This window comes from Ursus americanus, chromosome X (genome assembly GCF_024610735.1).
Source record: "Ursus americanus isolate L20-20 chromosome X, mUrsAme1.1.p, whole genome shotgun sequence".
NCBI classification, from domain to species: Eukaryota; Metazoa; Chordata; class Mammalia; order Carnivora; family Ursidae; genus Ursus; species Ursus americanus.
The window spans coordinates 81,812,433-81,828,491 of record NC_142164.1 but is presented as its reverse complement, the minus strand read 5'-3'; the positions used below and the strand labels follow the sequence as shown (position 1 = coordinate 81,828,491).

The 16,059-nt window shown below is 52.2% G+C and overlaps 2 protein-coding genes across 6 annotated transcripts; both read right to left on the bottom strand.

The window, feature by feature from the left end:
• Positions 1-336: 336 nt before the first annotated feature.
• PRAF2 (PRA1 domain family member 2) lies at positions 337-3,625 on the bottom strand. The gene is made up of 3 exons (XM_045804943.2): positions 2,962-3,625; positions 1,592-1,809; positions 337-1,170 (listed from the first exon to the last, which is right to left on the bottom strand). Exons 1-3 carry the CDS (start codon positions 3,483-3,485, stop codon positions 1,031-1,033), a joined length of 882 nt encoding a protein of 293 aa, XP_045660899.2. The 5' UTR covers positions 3,486-3,625; the 3' UTR covers positions 337-1,030.
• A 59-nt stretch (positions 3,626-3,684) lies between these two features.
• On the bottom strand, positions 3,685-8,917 carry WDR45 (WD repeat domain 45). 5 transcript variants are annotated; one of them, XM_087860187.1, is made up of 11 exons: positions 8,768-8,917; positions 7,266-7,337; positions 7,059-7,133; positions 6,865-6,969; positions 5,864-6,023; positions 5,648-5,742; positions 5,072-5,151; positions 4,755-4,963; positions 4,574-4,675; positions 4,345-4,490; positions 3,685-4,093 (listed from the first exon to the last, which is right to left on the bottom strand). In XM_087860187.1, the coding sequence occupies exons 2-11, from the start codon at positions 7,318-7,320 to the stop codon at positions 3,984-3,986; spliced, it is 1,137 nt and encodes a 378-aa protein (XP_087716313.1). In that variant the 5' UTR covers positions 7,321-7,337; positions 8,768-8,917; the 3' UTR covers positions 3,685-3,983. The 5 variants fall into 5 exon arrangements, with proteins under 5 accessions (XP_087716313.1, XP_087716314.1, XP_087716315.1 ...); XM_087860188.1 differs by having other exon boundaries at positions 5,864-5,972; XM_087860189.1 differs by having other exon boundaries at positions 5,864-5,969.
• Between the last annotated feature and the right edge of the window lie 7,142 nt (positions 8,918-16,059).

Genomic DNA, 16,059 nt, shown 5'->3' with positions numbered 1-16,059 from the left:
AAAACAACACTGGAAACAGCCTGTGACAATGTCATCCACTTTGGCTTTACTTGCTGTGATGTGGGGTAACGGCCTGGCCTATCTGCGCTCAGATTCCCAGCCAGCCCCAAACTGGAGCCCTCGGTAATACAAATGCTGGGAAACGCTCCGCGCTTAACTGCCTTGTGTGTTAACGCTGCTCCAGAGGTAACAGCTTCGAGGAAGGAACTGAGAGCTTCCCCCTCGGTCCACATACTTGACAGAAAGAGACCCAGTCAGAAAGAGTCCAGCAGAATTGAAAAGCGGAAGGCCTCTTCTGGCCACTGAAATGCACGGACTTGACCCTGGAAGCCCACGCTGGCTTGAGCGATGCAACAGCCTTTATTGTTGCGGTAACACTGATTACAGATGCCCCATTCCGGGTCAGGGCTACTCCCACCCCACCCCATCCCTTGGTCCTCATCACTGGAACTTTGGAGAGGGGGGCAGAATCCCTAAGCAGAGCTGGAGAGAGGCAAGTGGGACTGATGAGTGTTTGGGGCACCCAGAAAGAAGGGTTCAACAGGGTCAGGATGCCTGAATCCTCTGTCCTGATGGGGGCTGGGAACACTTGGGTCCTGGGTTCAAGATGTGGCAATGCCCTGACCTGGTTTCAAAGCTGGAGGAGGGTCTGGAAAAGCCTTAGTCCCGGGTTCAAGAGAATGCCTTGGTCCTAGATCCCAGCTTTCGGGGCTGAGCGTGGGAGATGGATGGGTCCCAGATTGGGGGTGGGGGAGTATCTCTGGGTCCAGAGTTTGAGGTTGGCCACGGATGCTCTGGGCTCCAAGCCCCAAGTTCAGGGCTGGGGAAGAGTCGTCCCCTAGGTAATGGGGGCTGGATAGGAGGGCTAGTCCAATTTTGGACCTGGGAGACGGGGAGTATCGCAGATGTCCTCTGCTTTTTGAACTGGACGGGGCCCTCTATTTCAAGGGCTGGGAAGGAGCTCTGGGTCCCAGTACAGGGCCAGGGTGGGGGTGGCATTCTCCAAGTCTTGGGTACAGATCCCAGACCTCTAGGATCCAGCCTCCTGCTCTTGTCCCAGCGCCTCCAGTAGCAGCCCCATTGGCGTCCGCTTGAGACCAATACTCTCAATCTTGTTCTCGATCTTGTTCTTGAGGTTTCGCAGGCGCAGTGAGGCGTGCACCAGAATCACTGCGGGCAGTGCCGAGAGGAGTGGGGTCAGTGGGATGAGACCTCAGCTTCTAGCCAATGGGGGCCCACATGAGGGGAACTGGAGCACGGGCAGGCCAATAGAGTGGTCAGTGGCCAGGATGCCTCTGATCTGAAAGCGTGGCCGAGTAATGAGCCTTGCAACAGGGGCGTGGCCAGAGAGGGCGTAGGGTAACCGGGACGTGGCCGGTGGAAGACACTTATACTAAGAGCGAGGCCTGAAAGGGCGGTGGTAAGAGGGGCGTTCCCAGAAGAGGGAAGGCAAAGCCATGGAAGGCTCTTTGTAAAGGAGGTGTGGCCATGCCCGCCTGGTGTCCCAGCCCCCTCTTAGGGCCGGGCTGGCCTGCCTCTGTGCGCAAGCGCTGGCCGTTTATTGGGCTATCGCAGGGCAGTGGATACTCACGAAGCACGGGCCCGGCGATGCTCAGCAGGAAGGTGCAAGCGCCGCCCACGGCCCAGAGAACCAGGAGGCCGACGGCAAGCACTGCGGCCAGGCAGGCGGCGGGGTGGCTGCGGCGGCAGCGGCGCACGGCTGCTTGAGTCTCGGCCGCCCACACCAGCGCGCCGAGGGCCACCGTCACCACCAGCGCGCTTAGGAGGGTGTGCAGCGGGCGCACGTACCTGCGAGGACAACGGAACTAAGCTAGCCCAGCCGACGGCGAGAGGGCTGCCCAGCCTCCAAGTCCACCCAGTCCCGGGCCCCAAGAGCTTTGGTTCCCCCCACCCCAGGGCCCTCCAGCCCGGCAAATGACTCCCGCCAGCCCTGTCTCCCAACGGTTCCACCCTCCAGGGCTTCCGACTCCCAGGAGCCCTGGGGGCCCCCATTTCCTTTTTGTCAATCCCTACGGTCCCATCTATCTTCCTTAGCTCTCCCGTTTTGGGCCCTCTCATCCCGCTAGGCCTCCAGGCTCCCAGCCCTTGCCAGCTCTTTACTTCCAGCCCTACCCCCGCGGGGCTCCTCTCCAATCCACCAGACCCCACCCCACCCCGCCCCCAAATCCACCCTTTGAGCTCAACCCTGTGGATTCCTCTTCCAGGCCTTCTGTCTCCAGACATTTCCCTCTCCGCGGGCCCAGAGTCTTTACAAGATCCCTCCCAGACTTCCTCCCCTTCAAATTCCCCATCCATGTTCCCCACTCCTTACAGATCTCTCCCTCCATCATTGCTAGAACCCCTTCCATGCTTTCAGTACCACTCTTAACTTCCAACCCTGCCCAAGTCACTCCGGGTTCTCCATCCTTCTCTGGTCTCAGGCCTTCCACCTCCGGGCCCTCCCTCTTGGTTCAAGTTCCCCAAGATGTACTTGCTCCAGGAACGTTCCAATCACAGCCCAGCTCCCCTCTACGCTCAGAGCCTCCACAAGCCCACCCTCCCAACCCTTCAACTTGACCACATCCCCGTGCCTCTCTGCCCGAAGTCCTCCAAGGCCGCCTTAATCTGGCCCCATCACTCACGTCCTCCCCCTCCACCCCCACTTTCACGTTCAGGCCCTCCTTATCTTCAGGTCCAGCTCCTTACCCAGTTTCCCCTCCAGTCTCACACTCTCCATCCTCCCCACCCTCTGTCCTCAGGCCATATTCCACTCAAGGCGCTCCTTATAACCCCGTTGGACTTCCTTCAAGTCTCCCTTCCCATGCCCCGGAGGTTTTTCCATCTCTAAAGAACTCGCTCTTCCAGCCTTGCATCCCCCTCCCGTTCCTCAAAACCCCGCGGGTCCACACTCCCTGCCCCACAGGCGTCCCTGGCCAACCGGAGTCTCCCTCTCTCCCTCACCCAGCTAGAGCAAGACCGAAGCCGAAGCACAGAAGGTAGTTGGTTTGGTAGTAGAGGAGGTTGTTGATGACGCGGTGGCACCATCGCTGCGGGTCGCACGGATCCGGAGCCGCCAGACGCGCCGACCCCAGAACGAAGTCGTCCAGGGCGCGTAGCGGTGGCAGCCGCACCTCCGACATCCTGCCGGTCGATGTAGCTGGACCAGCCAGAAGAGCGGCCGGACTACAACCCCCGTTACACCCCGCGCCACCGCGAGGGACACCGGGAAATGGAGTCTGGGCCCAGCGGCTGCTACTTCCACCACCTAGGCGGACTGCGCAGTAGCATCGATGCACGTCAACGGAAATGCCAGCGACACGCCGGAACTTTACGGCAGCAAGGGCTGCCGGGAAATCAAGTCGCCGCCGCCGGGGAAGGCGCTCCCATCCACCCCCAGGTGGGGGCGCCCAAGGGGCTGTTCTAGGCTGTGCTGATGGCTCAAGTACACAGTCGTCTGACATTGTAGGGCATGCAGAAAGACACATTCTGGGATATACAAATAGGAATTGTCAGGACTCGGGCAGGATCCCACTTCCTTCCTGTCAGGGTCCAAGAGGGTCACACCTACTTGGAAACTGCCGCAGGGCCTTTTCAGCAGTGTCTCCTCGAGGCCCCGCCCGTGCCACCCCGGTCCAGCCATAAATACTATCAAGGGCCTTTTATTCACATTCACCACATCAGAGATGTCTCTTTCTGGGAAGGTTTTTTTAATCCCCACAGGTTGAATTAGGGCACTCCCTCTGGGTCGCTAGCAGTCTTCTTCAGGCTGGGAGTCCCAGGAGGTGTCCTCTGTCCCTGGGTCCCTGGCCTGGCCCTGCAGGCACATAGTCACCAAGAAGTGTTTGGGGGGAATTGTGCTGCTTCGTGGAAGGTGGGCACCTGCCCCATTAATGCTTGAGGGCTGGTAGCTTCCCCAGCACTCCTGACCCCCTGATGGCTTTGCAATCTAGCACTGCAGGTCCCTCGCACAACCCACAGTGTCCTTAAAAGTCATCATCATCACAGATGTCAAGGTACACATCGAAAGCCTCTCTGTTGCAGTTTCCATCAGGAGTGAAGACATATTTGTGGAAGGTCCCATCTACACAGATGGCTGGAAGGGGGGGGGATGGGTAAAGGGTTAAAGGGTGCCAAGCCACCCGCTCCAATCCTCTCCAATCCTCTCCAGTGCCCCATGGCCTAGCGTCTACCTCCAGGCCTTTGTCCCCAGGCCATCCCTCTGGCGGCGGAGTTGAGCCGCCCACTCTAGCCCTCTCAAGCTTCCCATGCCCTCAAATTCCTGCAGATCCAAACTGTAGGACTTTGCCCATGCAGCACCCCCAGTCAGGAGCTATTCCCACTCACCAATGACAGAGTTGACGTTCTTGGAAGTATTGCGACCGAAGGCGCAGATGCAAGCGGACTCAGCAGGCACGGTGAAGCTCGCCAGGCTCCACTGAGAGTCCACGTACTGCCCGATCATAGGCCCCACCTTGCCCACGCGAGCCAGCCTGCAGGCAGCACTGGCTGAGCCCGGGTGTGGGCCACGGTCAGGGGGATGGGGGCAGGGCAGGGCCAGGCAGGGAGTACTCACGCGGAGCGGCGGTTGAGGCGGGTATCCTTTAGAGCAAAGATATGGACCGTGCCCTTATCGCTGGAAGCGCAGAGGAACGAGGAGTCGTGGCTGAAGTTGATGCTGGAAGACACAGCGGCAGTGACGCCCACGTGTCAGGTGGCATGGGGTCACCAGCCCACCACACATACCCCATGCTCACCAGTAGAGGGTGGCAGGGTCAGTGCCTCGGCGTAATTCCACCAGTTTCTCCTTGGACTGTGTGTCAAAAAGGCGAATAAGGGTGCCTTTCTGGGAGGCGGAGGCCACTACCGTGCCTGGCTGGTTCAGGGACACACAGGCCACGTCGCTCTGATGGGCGTTGATGGTGAACGGAGCAGACGAGGTGCCAGGCTTTGTGCTCGCCAGGTCCTGCGGTGGAAGGAGCGGTTGGGGCTTGGGGTAGCACGGAAGGCAGAGGCCAAGCGTCCACGGACGGAGCCCGCCCGCCCGCCCACCCTTGCCCCCTGGGCGGCTCACCACAAGTTGCAGGCTCCCACACTTGTGTCCTGGGAACACCAGCAGCTGTTTCTCCAGGCTGGGGCAGAGGTCACAAAGCCCTAGGGTGCGAGGCCATAGTGTTGGAGGAGGGGGTAGGCCGGTGCAGGGGAGGCAGGGGTCAGGCAGTGGGCCAGGCAGGGCCTCGGAATGGACAGAAGCTGGGGAAGGACTGACTTTGATCTTCCATGACATGTGGCACCCACAGAACCCTCAGAGGGCTTGCCGTCCGCCGCGACCCCCAGCAGCGAGACAGGTTCTCCCCCTCCCGACGCAGCTCCGGCAGCCCCAGGAGGGCCCCAGGATCCCTGGCATGGCCACCCATGTCCCTACTGGGTGTTTCTGCCCTGCTCTCTAGGGCACCCAGGGGTGAGGAGAGAGAACAGGCTAAGGGATGGACAGATGGACAGACTGGGAATATGAGCCTCTCTGCACAAAGACTCTCTCCCTGCCCCTCTTCCCCAGCTTCTCTGGGCGCCCCTCGCATTCTCTCACTTCTGCCCCTCTGCCCCGTCCACTGCCTCCTGCCCTCACACCTGCGTATCTGGGTCCTCTCACCCTTGGGGTTGTCCCGAGTGTCAAACTCGAACAGCTTTCGGGGATTGTCGGGGAAGGAGTACACGTAGATGCGGTTCCTCAGCACGATCACAATTCTGTGGGCATCACACAACGCGGGATGTCCATGAGGGAGGGCAGGATGCCCGTCCAGGACTAACCCTCTTGCCTGCTGCAGGGACCTCCTACCTCCCCCACCCCAGTCCTCCTCAGGCTCACTTGTCATGGCGCATGCGCACAGCCAGCACTGGCTTGGTGAAGGTGAACTCCAGCACCAGCTTGTCCTTGGAGTCCTTGCCCTCCCGGGCATCGTCCCAGATCAGCACTGCTGGGCAGGTGGGTGCGTTGTCGGGGCCAAGGTTTAGGGTGAGGGGCAGCCCTGGTGACACAAGACCCAGCCCTACTCCCCATGGGACCTTAACCCACTCGCTTAACCTTTTGCTAACACCAACGTGAGCCGCATACAGCATGAGCACTTGTGGGTGTGATTCCTGAGAGAACAGGTTTCTCAGACTGTTATACTCATTTACAGATGAAGAAACCGAGGCTTGAGGGGGCTGAGTATCGGGCCAGGGACCTCACTGCCCATCAGCAACCAAGCAGGGACGCATACCCAGGCCTGTAACTTCCCATCAGCAAGTATTTCTGCCTCCAGGCTCCCAGTCCGTACCCCTAGGAGGCTTTTGCGATGAATCCTAGGGCTCTGTGACTCGCCTAGGGTCTCTCTTGCTATGTCCCAGGGGGATCAGCAAAAACCCTTAGAACAAGATGGTTCCTGAGGCCCAAAGCAAGAGGGCACTGCAGAGATGGCCCCAAGATTTTAAGACCTATTGGTTGTGTGACTTTGGAAAAGTCCCTTAACCTCTCTGGACCTCGGTTTCTTCATCTGTAAAAATGGGGATAACAGTACTTCCTGCCATGTAGAGGTACGGTGAGGATCAAATGAGTTACTATCTATAAAGTGCTTAGAACAGTCCCAGGCTCACAGCAAGCGCTCCACAGGTAAAGACAAGGCATACTGGAGGCATTCAATAAGTGTTAAGCGGAGGCAAAACACCAAGCTTCTCAAGCAATAAGATCCATGACTTCCAAGCTGTAGGCCTCACTGTGTGACTCTGAGGTGTTCTAACATCTTCATCTGCCAGTGCCTCAGGGTACCTGGAGGAAGCCAGGATTCCGGGGAATCTGGGCCAAGGGCGGGATGGGATGAGGGCACTTACCTGAGATCTCTGAGAACTTGGGGCTGCTACCACCACCCACCAGGGCCAGCAGGTTGGAGCGGTGCAGCATTTCCACCAGGCCCATGCTGCCCACCTGCTCATGGTCTGGACAAGGACCAGGGTGTCAGTAGGGGTGGGAGCCAATGCCCAGCCCGTCCCTTCTGCCCACTGCCCCTCCCCTGCCAACGGCTCACCCAGATGCCCCTTCTCCATCAATGGCTCCACGTTGTAGATGCGCACACCAGTCTCCATGGCGCAGCAAAAGCAGCCTGGGGGGTGGGGGAAATTCAGGCTGCCTCAAACGATGCCCAGGTGGAAGCCAGGGGCTTAACACCCACCTCCGGCCATTCTTTCCCTCTCTCCCTCCCATCCACAAGGGTGCAAGCATGAGCCTCTCTCACTTTGGTCTTGGTTGAAACGAAGACTGGTCACTCCTCGAAGTGGCTGCTGAGTCATGGTCCAGGATTGCTTCCCTGGACACAAATGGGGGTAGAGTTGGGAACACTCTGGGGTTTGCCCTCCAAGTCCTAGAACTTCTGTCCCCAACTGACTTCTTCCTCCTCCTCCTCTGCTACCTACTGCTCCCAACAGGACTACAAAGACAACAAAAAAGGGGAATAGTTCTAGGGTCTCCATTCTTAAGCTCCCAAGATCCAAAAGAGCATGGCCAGGAACTTCTCCATCTTCTCACACTTGGTTGACCCCAGCTCCTTGACTTGGGACTCCCCATCTCCTTCTTACTCCCTGGCCCTCACTGCTTGTCAGGAAGTAATGGGGTAGACGGGGCCCTAGTACTATCTCTTCCCCACCCTCAGCCAATCCTGGCCCTAATGCCCCACATGGCCTGGAACCACCCTCCGCTCGCTTCTCATTTTCACACCTGGACCTAGCATCCAATTCCACCTGTCAATAAACAGGGAAAGGGCTAGGACCCCGCACCTCCCTGACCTGGCCCTGAGACCTGCCATGGTTGGTCCACCACCCACAGGACTTCCCCTCCTCGTGCCCTTCTGAGGCTTCCAACCTATTCTACCATCTCAGAGACCTCTCACACCTTCCCTCCTCCAAGGCTTCTCCAAACCCCTTGGGGATCCCATGCCTAGCTCCAGATGACTCCTTCTCATGCCAGCTAACTTCTGCCCAACTAGGGCCAGCCTGGATGTTTCCCCAGACCCCCTTATGCCCTAAAGACCCTACATCAGATTCCCCTATCACTTCAGATCGCCCATCCCTGGGACATCCCCTTCCATGTGCTTTTCTGTCACGGATTCCAACACAGACTGGCTTGGACCTACTCCCAGGAATTCCATCCCCCTTACATTCCTCTTCCAGATTCTCTATCCTCTCCCCCAAACACCCTGCCCCAGGGCACCCCTTCCCCATCAAGACTTGCCCAGGACACACTTCCCCGAGCACCTACCTGGTACAACTCAACCCCACCAAGACGCCTGCCCCAGACCCCTTTAAGATTCCTGTCCTAGAGCACCCATGCTCCCTTCAAAGCCCCATCTCCCCAAGACCTTTGCCCAAGCACACCCCCCTCCCCATCCTCCAAGGGCTCAAACCTACTTTCCCCCCTTTGTACCACCTCCACTGGACTGCCTCACTTCCCGAAGACTCATTCTTTGGACAGCCCTACCTTCCAAGACCCCTTTCTGGATCCCCATCCCAAAGACCCTTGCCACCCAAGAACCCTGCCCCGGGATGCCTCACCCCCCCTCCACTTCCTCATGTCCAAGACCGCCCTCATACTCCTTCCAACCCCGGCACCCACTTAAGCTCCCCGTCCGGGACGCGCCCCCATCCACCAAGACCTCTGTTCAAGGGACCCGACACTCCAACCCTCCCGCAGACTCCAACCAACTCTGGGATCGTGTCCCAGTTCCCCGCTGCCTGCACTGACCTGACCTCCGTGCGTTCCCGATCCCAACCCCTGCTGTCGGTGCCGCCCGCGGCCCGGTTTTCTGACCTCCCGGGCCCTGACGCCCGGCTCCGGTGTTTACATCAGGTCTCACTTCCGGGGGGAGGGAGTCTGTGACCGGAAGTGACTCATCCCTGCCGGAAAACGCGGCAGTAGCTTCTCACCCAGCTTCCAGGTCTCCGGGGCCACGCGAGTCATAGCGGCGTCCCCCGGAGAGGCTGTGCGGGGGCCTGGCTGTCCGAGGGAGCCGAGGCGGGCGGGCGAGAGAGACTTGGCCTCGCTGAGCGGAAGAGGGCCGAGTATTCCGCCGCTCGGTCCTGCTCGGGAGAACGAGAGGCGTTAACTTTCTGGGCTAACAAGACTTGGGCCTCCGAGGTGTGCTAGAGTGGCCTTTCTTGTTGGAAATACTAGTCCTCCCGGATTTCTAGAGAGGCGAGGGGGGGCTCGGAGGCGCGCGTGGAGCTGGAGACCTTGAAAGCTGAAACTCCCCTTGCCCAAGGGAAGCCGGCCCCCCCCCCTTGCTTGGTTTTGTTTACAAAATGAAAAATGAGGTTTTAATGGTAAAAGGTGTAAATGCTTACTGTGGAAAAAAAAGCCCAATGATGTGCATACTGGAAATATTTCTTAATTCAACTTTTAACTTTTGAGGTAACTGAATTCACACGTAGTTTTGAGAAATGATACAGAGAAATCAGATGTACTTTTAAGGTTTCCCCCAAAGGTAACATGTAGGATGATAGTAAAATATTACAATCAGGGTATTGACATTGGTACCATATACCCATGCTTTACTTTTCCTCAAGTATTGCTTTGATGCTCTTTAGAATTTCTATTAAGGGCCGCCTGGGTGGCTTAAGTCGGTGAAGCTTCTGCCTTCCCCTCAGGTCATGATCCTGGGGTCCTCAGATCTAGAGTCCACCCTCAGGCTCCTTGCTCTGCAGGGAGCCTGCTTCTCTCTCAGCCTGCTGCTCCCCCTGCTTGTGCCCCCTCTCTCTGGCAAATAAATAAATAAATAAAATCTTAAAAATAAAACAAAATTTTATTAATATAGAATGGATATCTGTTTTAATTCCAACTTTTTAATGATTCATGGCATTTCGTGGAATAAATGTAGCATCATTCAACTGTTCTCTTACTGATGGCGATCTAGGTGATTTCATGCACAATGTTGTCAACATACTGAAATCTGGGCTCCACATCCTGCCCTGGGCATGACTCCATTGCTATGATCCTGGGCAAAGCCAATTTTCCCGGCTTTCTTCAGTCTCTACTTCCTCATGTCCCAGACCATATTTAACCTAGTTTGGGTTCTGCCACTCCCATGCCTCTCAGACTGTTCTTAACCAGATCACCTGTGAATAATAATCTTGCCAGACCAGCAATCACTTCCCTACCGGCAGTCACCCTCTCCTATGACTGCCCAATGCATTCCACAGTTTCTTACTCTCACTCTCTTGGTTTTCTCCTACACTTCTGGCTACTCTTCCACCTTCATCCGATTCCCAAATATTAGAGTATCTTTGGGTATGACTCTGACCCCCTTGCTTTTGTAGGCAATATTCTCTCCCTAGGTGATTTCATCTTGTCTCGTAGCCTTAATTATTGCAAATATTTGGAGATAACACCAATTCAGGCCTCTAGCCTATACCTCTTTCCTGAATGCCAGACTTATATGCTCATGGCCTGTTTGACATCTTGTGGATGTCGCATCGGGCTCCCTCCCCCTTCTTGCTTGTGCTCTCCGGTCTCTCACACTCTCTCTCAAATAAATAAAAGAAATTTTTAAAAATAATAATCCAGCACCTAAAAAAGTAAAATTTACTTTCTCTGTTTTCCAAACAGACATGACCAGGCATAAAAAGAAGCAGGAAGTACATACTGCAACCTGGAAGAACCTTGTCGACAGTAGGCAAGTCCATAGAGACCAAAAGTAGACTAGTGGTTGCCTAGGGCTGATGGCAGCAGCCAAGAGGGCATGGGGGTGGAGGTGGGGCGTTGATTGGGATGAAAAGGGTGGCGATTGCTAAGGGGTATGGGGTTTCTTTTTGGGGTGATGAAAATGTTCTAAAACTGATTGTGGTAATGGTTGCACAACAGCATACTAAAAGAATTGTACACTTTAAATGAATGGTGTGGTATGTGAATTATAGAAAAATACACTGAATAGGATTAATGACTAGACATCACAGAAGAAAAACATTGGTGACTTGAAGTCATAGCAATAGAAACTAACAAAATGAAACAGAAAAAATAAAGAATCCAGGGGCGCCTGGGTGGCTCCGTCGGTTACGTGTCTGCCTTCGGCTCGGGTCATGATCCTGGGGTCTGGGACTGAGTCCCACATTGGGCTCCCTGCTCAGCAGGGAGTTTGACTCTCCCTCTCCCTCTCCCTCTGCCTGCCACTCCCCCTGCTTGTGCTCTTTCTCTCTCTCAAATAAATAAAATCTTAAAAAAAAGAAAAATAAAGAATCCAAAATAAATAAATAAAGAGAGCATGAATGAGCCATGGGACAATTTCAAATGGCCTTACATGCAGGGAAATAGAATTCCCAGAGGGGAGTAGGGGGGACAGAAAAAAATATGTGAAGAAATAATGTCCTAAAACTTTCCAAAATTAATGAAAAATACAAACCCACAGATCCAAGAAGTTCCATGAACTCCACTACAAGAAACATGGAAAATACTACACAAAGGCACATTGTAATGAAATTACTCCAAGCCAATGATAACACAGAAAATCCTAAAAAGAGATTCAGAGAAATCAGACGTGCTACGTAAGGGAGAAAACGGGAAGAATGACATCAGATTTCTCATTAGCACAATGCACACAAGAAGAGAGTAGGGCAACATGTTTAAAAGAGGATAGCACTTTCTGAATGGTAGAGTAAGGAACCCCCAAATCCATTCCTCCATAAAAGTAATGCAAACACTGGCCAACAATAGCAAAAACAGGTCCAAATTAACTTTCTGAGAGTTGTAGACATTAGCCAAATGCTTTACACAATCTGGGGAGCATTTATTCAAGAAAAGTGCCTGAATCTTGGTAAGAATGAGCTTTGTGGCATTTTAATGGCCTTATTCCTGTCCCCTTCTACCCCCCCCCCCCCAGCCGCCGCCATCATACCAATGAAAACCAGCAGCCTAACAGGATGGAAGGAGGAAAATGGGCCTGGATCTTCCCCAAAAGCTACATTCCTAATGAATTGTCATGCTTTTTATTTTATTTTTTTTGAGATTTTATTTATGTATTTGACAGAGAGAGAAAGGAAGCACAAGCAGGGGGAGTGGCAGGCAGAGGGAGAGGGAGAAGCAGACTCCCCACTGAGCAGGGAGCCTGACACAGGGCTCGATCCCAGGACCCCTGGGTCATGACCTGAGCTGAGGGCAGATGCTTAACAGGCTGAGCCACCCACGTGCCCTGAATTGTCATCCTTTTTAAAAATCACATGTTAACATAAATAGCATTTTTCCAAAACAAAATATTTAGCGAGAAGACTGGCATCATTTTACATTTCTGCAAATCTCTTTAATATTTGGTTTCATAGAAAACAGCTGGATTCTCATATATGCTCCTGAGTTCAATCTCTTGTGATAGCACATATTTGACGTCCTCTGGAAAACTCTACTATGCATTTGTGAGAGCATGAGTGTGAAAAAGGCAAATAATGTTTTAGTATCATGAAAATACTTCTGACCTCCAGACCCCTTGAAATTCAAGTCTCAAGGACCTCCACTAGAGATCCCAGACCACACTTAGAACTAATAATCAAAGCTGTTAAAACTTCTGGTTATAAAGGTATCAACCCATCCTCACTTCCACAATGAATGTTTAGCCTCACCTTTACACTGGAGCAAACAGGGCTTTACATCTTATTAGAATGAAGATGGGTTCCGAAGTGTTTAAATCCTTTTCAGTTTTCTTTCAAACCAGTGGTCTGTTTATTTACTTAATGCTGTATGTTAGTGGGACAGTCACCAGAGAATGAAGAATGGTGGTTTCCAGGGGCTGGGAGGAGGGGGGAATGGGGAATTGTTGTGTCATGACATTCCTGTCTTACAAAGTTGTTATGAGGAAGGGTTTCAGGACTGAAATGACCAAGTTTCAACGACCGAGTAACCTCTTGAAGAAATCCAAACTTGGATGAATGTTTAGGCATTCCAGATTTGTGGGAATGAGTTATAAGTATTTACATCTCAGTCAAAATCTTTTTCAAAGCATGAATCTCGAAGCGTGACTCTGCTCAGAGCATTTCACCTTCTTTTGTGGGTGTGACTCACTGAATGAATCTGTAATGCATCCTGGAAAATGGACTGTTTGTGGCTTGAAGAATTGTTTAAGTTTTACTCTGATGTTTTGAAAAGCAGCATCTTGATTTCCACACCTTCATTTAACAACGAATCACTGAACATTCATTCATTGATTTATTAAATCTCTAAAACACATCAGGCACACTGTATGAAATGCTGGGAACAGACTAGGAAGCAGAGCAAATAGCCTTGTCTTCTAAGGAGAAAGCTGATGAACACGTGCGTAAGTGCTACGGAGGGAAAGGGATTAGGAGATAGGAAGAGCTGGGGTAGAGGTCGGGCTCGCGGTTTAATTGGGGTGGTCAGAGAAGCTTGTGTGATAAGGTGACATTTGAGCACAGACCTGAAAGAAGAGAGGGAATGAGTCATATGGAAATCTGCGGGGAAGAGTAGCAGGCAAAAGGAACAGCAAGGATACAGCTTGAGAGGGGAGGTCACAGAGTTATGGGGTCAGGAACAGATCACAGCAGGGCCTCGTAGGCCATTTCAAAGGCTTTGGCTCAAAACATTTTTTTTTTAAAGAAAGGCTTTGGCTCCTGTTCTGAGTGAAATCAGAGGAGGCACTGGGGAGTTTGGAGGAGAGGACGGAGACATGACCAGACTTGCCTTTTCAAAAGAGGCGGTCATGTGAAGGCCAAGCGGGAACAGGGACAAGGGAAGCAAGGAGGGCAGTCAGGAGGTTATTGCAGTAAATCAGACAATGGTTGTTGGTGGCTTGGACACCGGGCAGTGGAAGAGCTAAGGTGCATTCTGGAAGGGACATGTGGATGGATTGGCTATAGGGTGTGAGAAAGATAGGAGTTAAGAATGATTTTAATTCAAAAGGTTTTAATTCACCTGGGCGTCAGCTGGAGAAGCAGATTTGAGAAGGGAAATTGAGAGTCTGGGTTTGTTTTTCTGGAGTCTACAATGCTTGGGAGATACCGTGCAGAGAGGTTATTTAGGTGGCTGGAGATGACTGAAGGTCAGGAGAGAGGTGCAGGCTGGACACACACATTCAGGAGCCGCCAGAATATCAAGTGTTATTTAAAGCCGTGACACTAGAGAAGCTATCCTAGGAAGTGAGTGCAGACGAGGTCAGAGTCCTAAGCCCTGGGGTGTTCCCAAGGTACAGAAGTCAGGGGAATGAGGAGGAGCCCACAGAAGAGAGGAGGAGCAGCCAGTGAGGCAGGAACAGAGCCGAGAAGGGATTCCTGGAAGTCAAGTGAAAAAGCACTTCCAGAAGCTAATGACCTGTCAGCTGCCAAATGCTGCTGAGAGGGAAAGATGAGGAGCACCCAGTATACGCCCGCCCTGGGTATCCAAAGATGCCAGGCACAAAGGAAGTGTTCATGTACTTTTCATTGTAAAACACACAGAATGTAAATTTACCATCTTAAGCATTTGTAAGTGTACAGTTAGTAGTGTTTAGTATTTTCTCACTGTTAGGAAACAGATCTCCAGAACTTTTCCATTTTGCAAAACTGAAACTCTATACCCATGAAACAAGAATTCCACATTCCCCCCTCCACCCAGTCCCTGGAAACCACCATTTGACTTTATGCTTCTATGAATTTGACTACTCTCACTTAAGTGGAATCATACAATATTTGCCTTTTCATAATTGACATATTTCACTTAGCATCATGTCTTCAAGATTCATCCGTGCCGTAACATATGCCAGAACTTCCTTCCTTTTTAAGGCTAAATAGTCTTCCATAGTGTGTGTGTGTGTGTGTGTGTGTGTGTGTGTGTGTGTGTGTGTGCGTGTGTATCACCTTCTGCTTATCAGTTCATTAATCAGGGGACACTTGGATTGCTTCCATCTTTTGGCTAACATGAATAACAGCGCTATAAACATGGCTGTGCAAAATCTCTTCAATACCATGCTTTCAAATTCTTTGGGATATATATCCAGAAATGGAATAGCTGGATCATACAGTAATTCTGTTTTTCATTACTTGGGGAGCTACCATACTGTTTTCCATAGCAGCAGACCACTTAATATTCCTACCGATAGTGCTCGAGTGTTGCAATTTCTCCACAGCTGCACAAGCACTTGTTATTTTTTCTTAAATAGTAGCCATTCTAATGGGCGTGAGGCCGAGAATTGTCATTTTTTACTTTTATGGCAGTTCCCTCGAAACTCCCATTCACAGGGCTTGTCTTTATTTGATGTGACTCAGAACTTTCTCAGTTCAAATAGCCTTTTCAAAAACACTTGGTGGCAATTGTTTAACATCACAGATACTTGGGGTGGTGATAACGGTTGGAACAAAAACATAGTTGATCAAAAAACCTGAAAGGAAAAGCTGGGTAATGAGATGTCCACAGGGGGCTTTGAAAGGCCCTGACATGTTCCTGGGAATCTGGAAGGCCACATGCATGTGCATGCACAGGGCTCTGTATGTGGCCAGACAAGAACTGAGAAGGCCCTAAGCTCTCAGCTCTAGGTGACCTTTATGCTCAGAGCAAGCAAAAGTGAAGGCCACGGCAGAGTTGTAAACTACCTGCTGGAGTGTTCACGGCATGCTCCAACACACACACACACACACATGCACACACACACACCCTAGGCAAAGGTTGAAGACTTACTGGTTCAAGGCATTTAAGGAACTCTCGGTCTAACCATTAACTGACCACTAAGCTAATGAAGCAGAGACTCTGATGACCACCTACAACAAAGAATACAGACTTCAGAGAATTCCTTCATAAAAGTCACTCAACAAACAGCAGAAACAAAACCAACAAATGGCAGCCACAACAAAGCCTAGGGAGGAGAGAATCTGAATTCCAGAGTGCCACATCATTTTAAATGTCCAGATTTTAAAACTGCAAAGAAACTAGAATATGGGCCATATGTAGGGGGGAAGAAATGTAAACAGAAAGTGTCCCTGTGGAAGCCCAGATACTAGATTGTACTAGACAAAGATTTTTACTCAGTAGTATAAATATGCTCAAGGAACTAAAGGAAACCATGTCTAAAG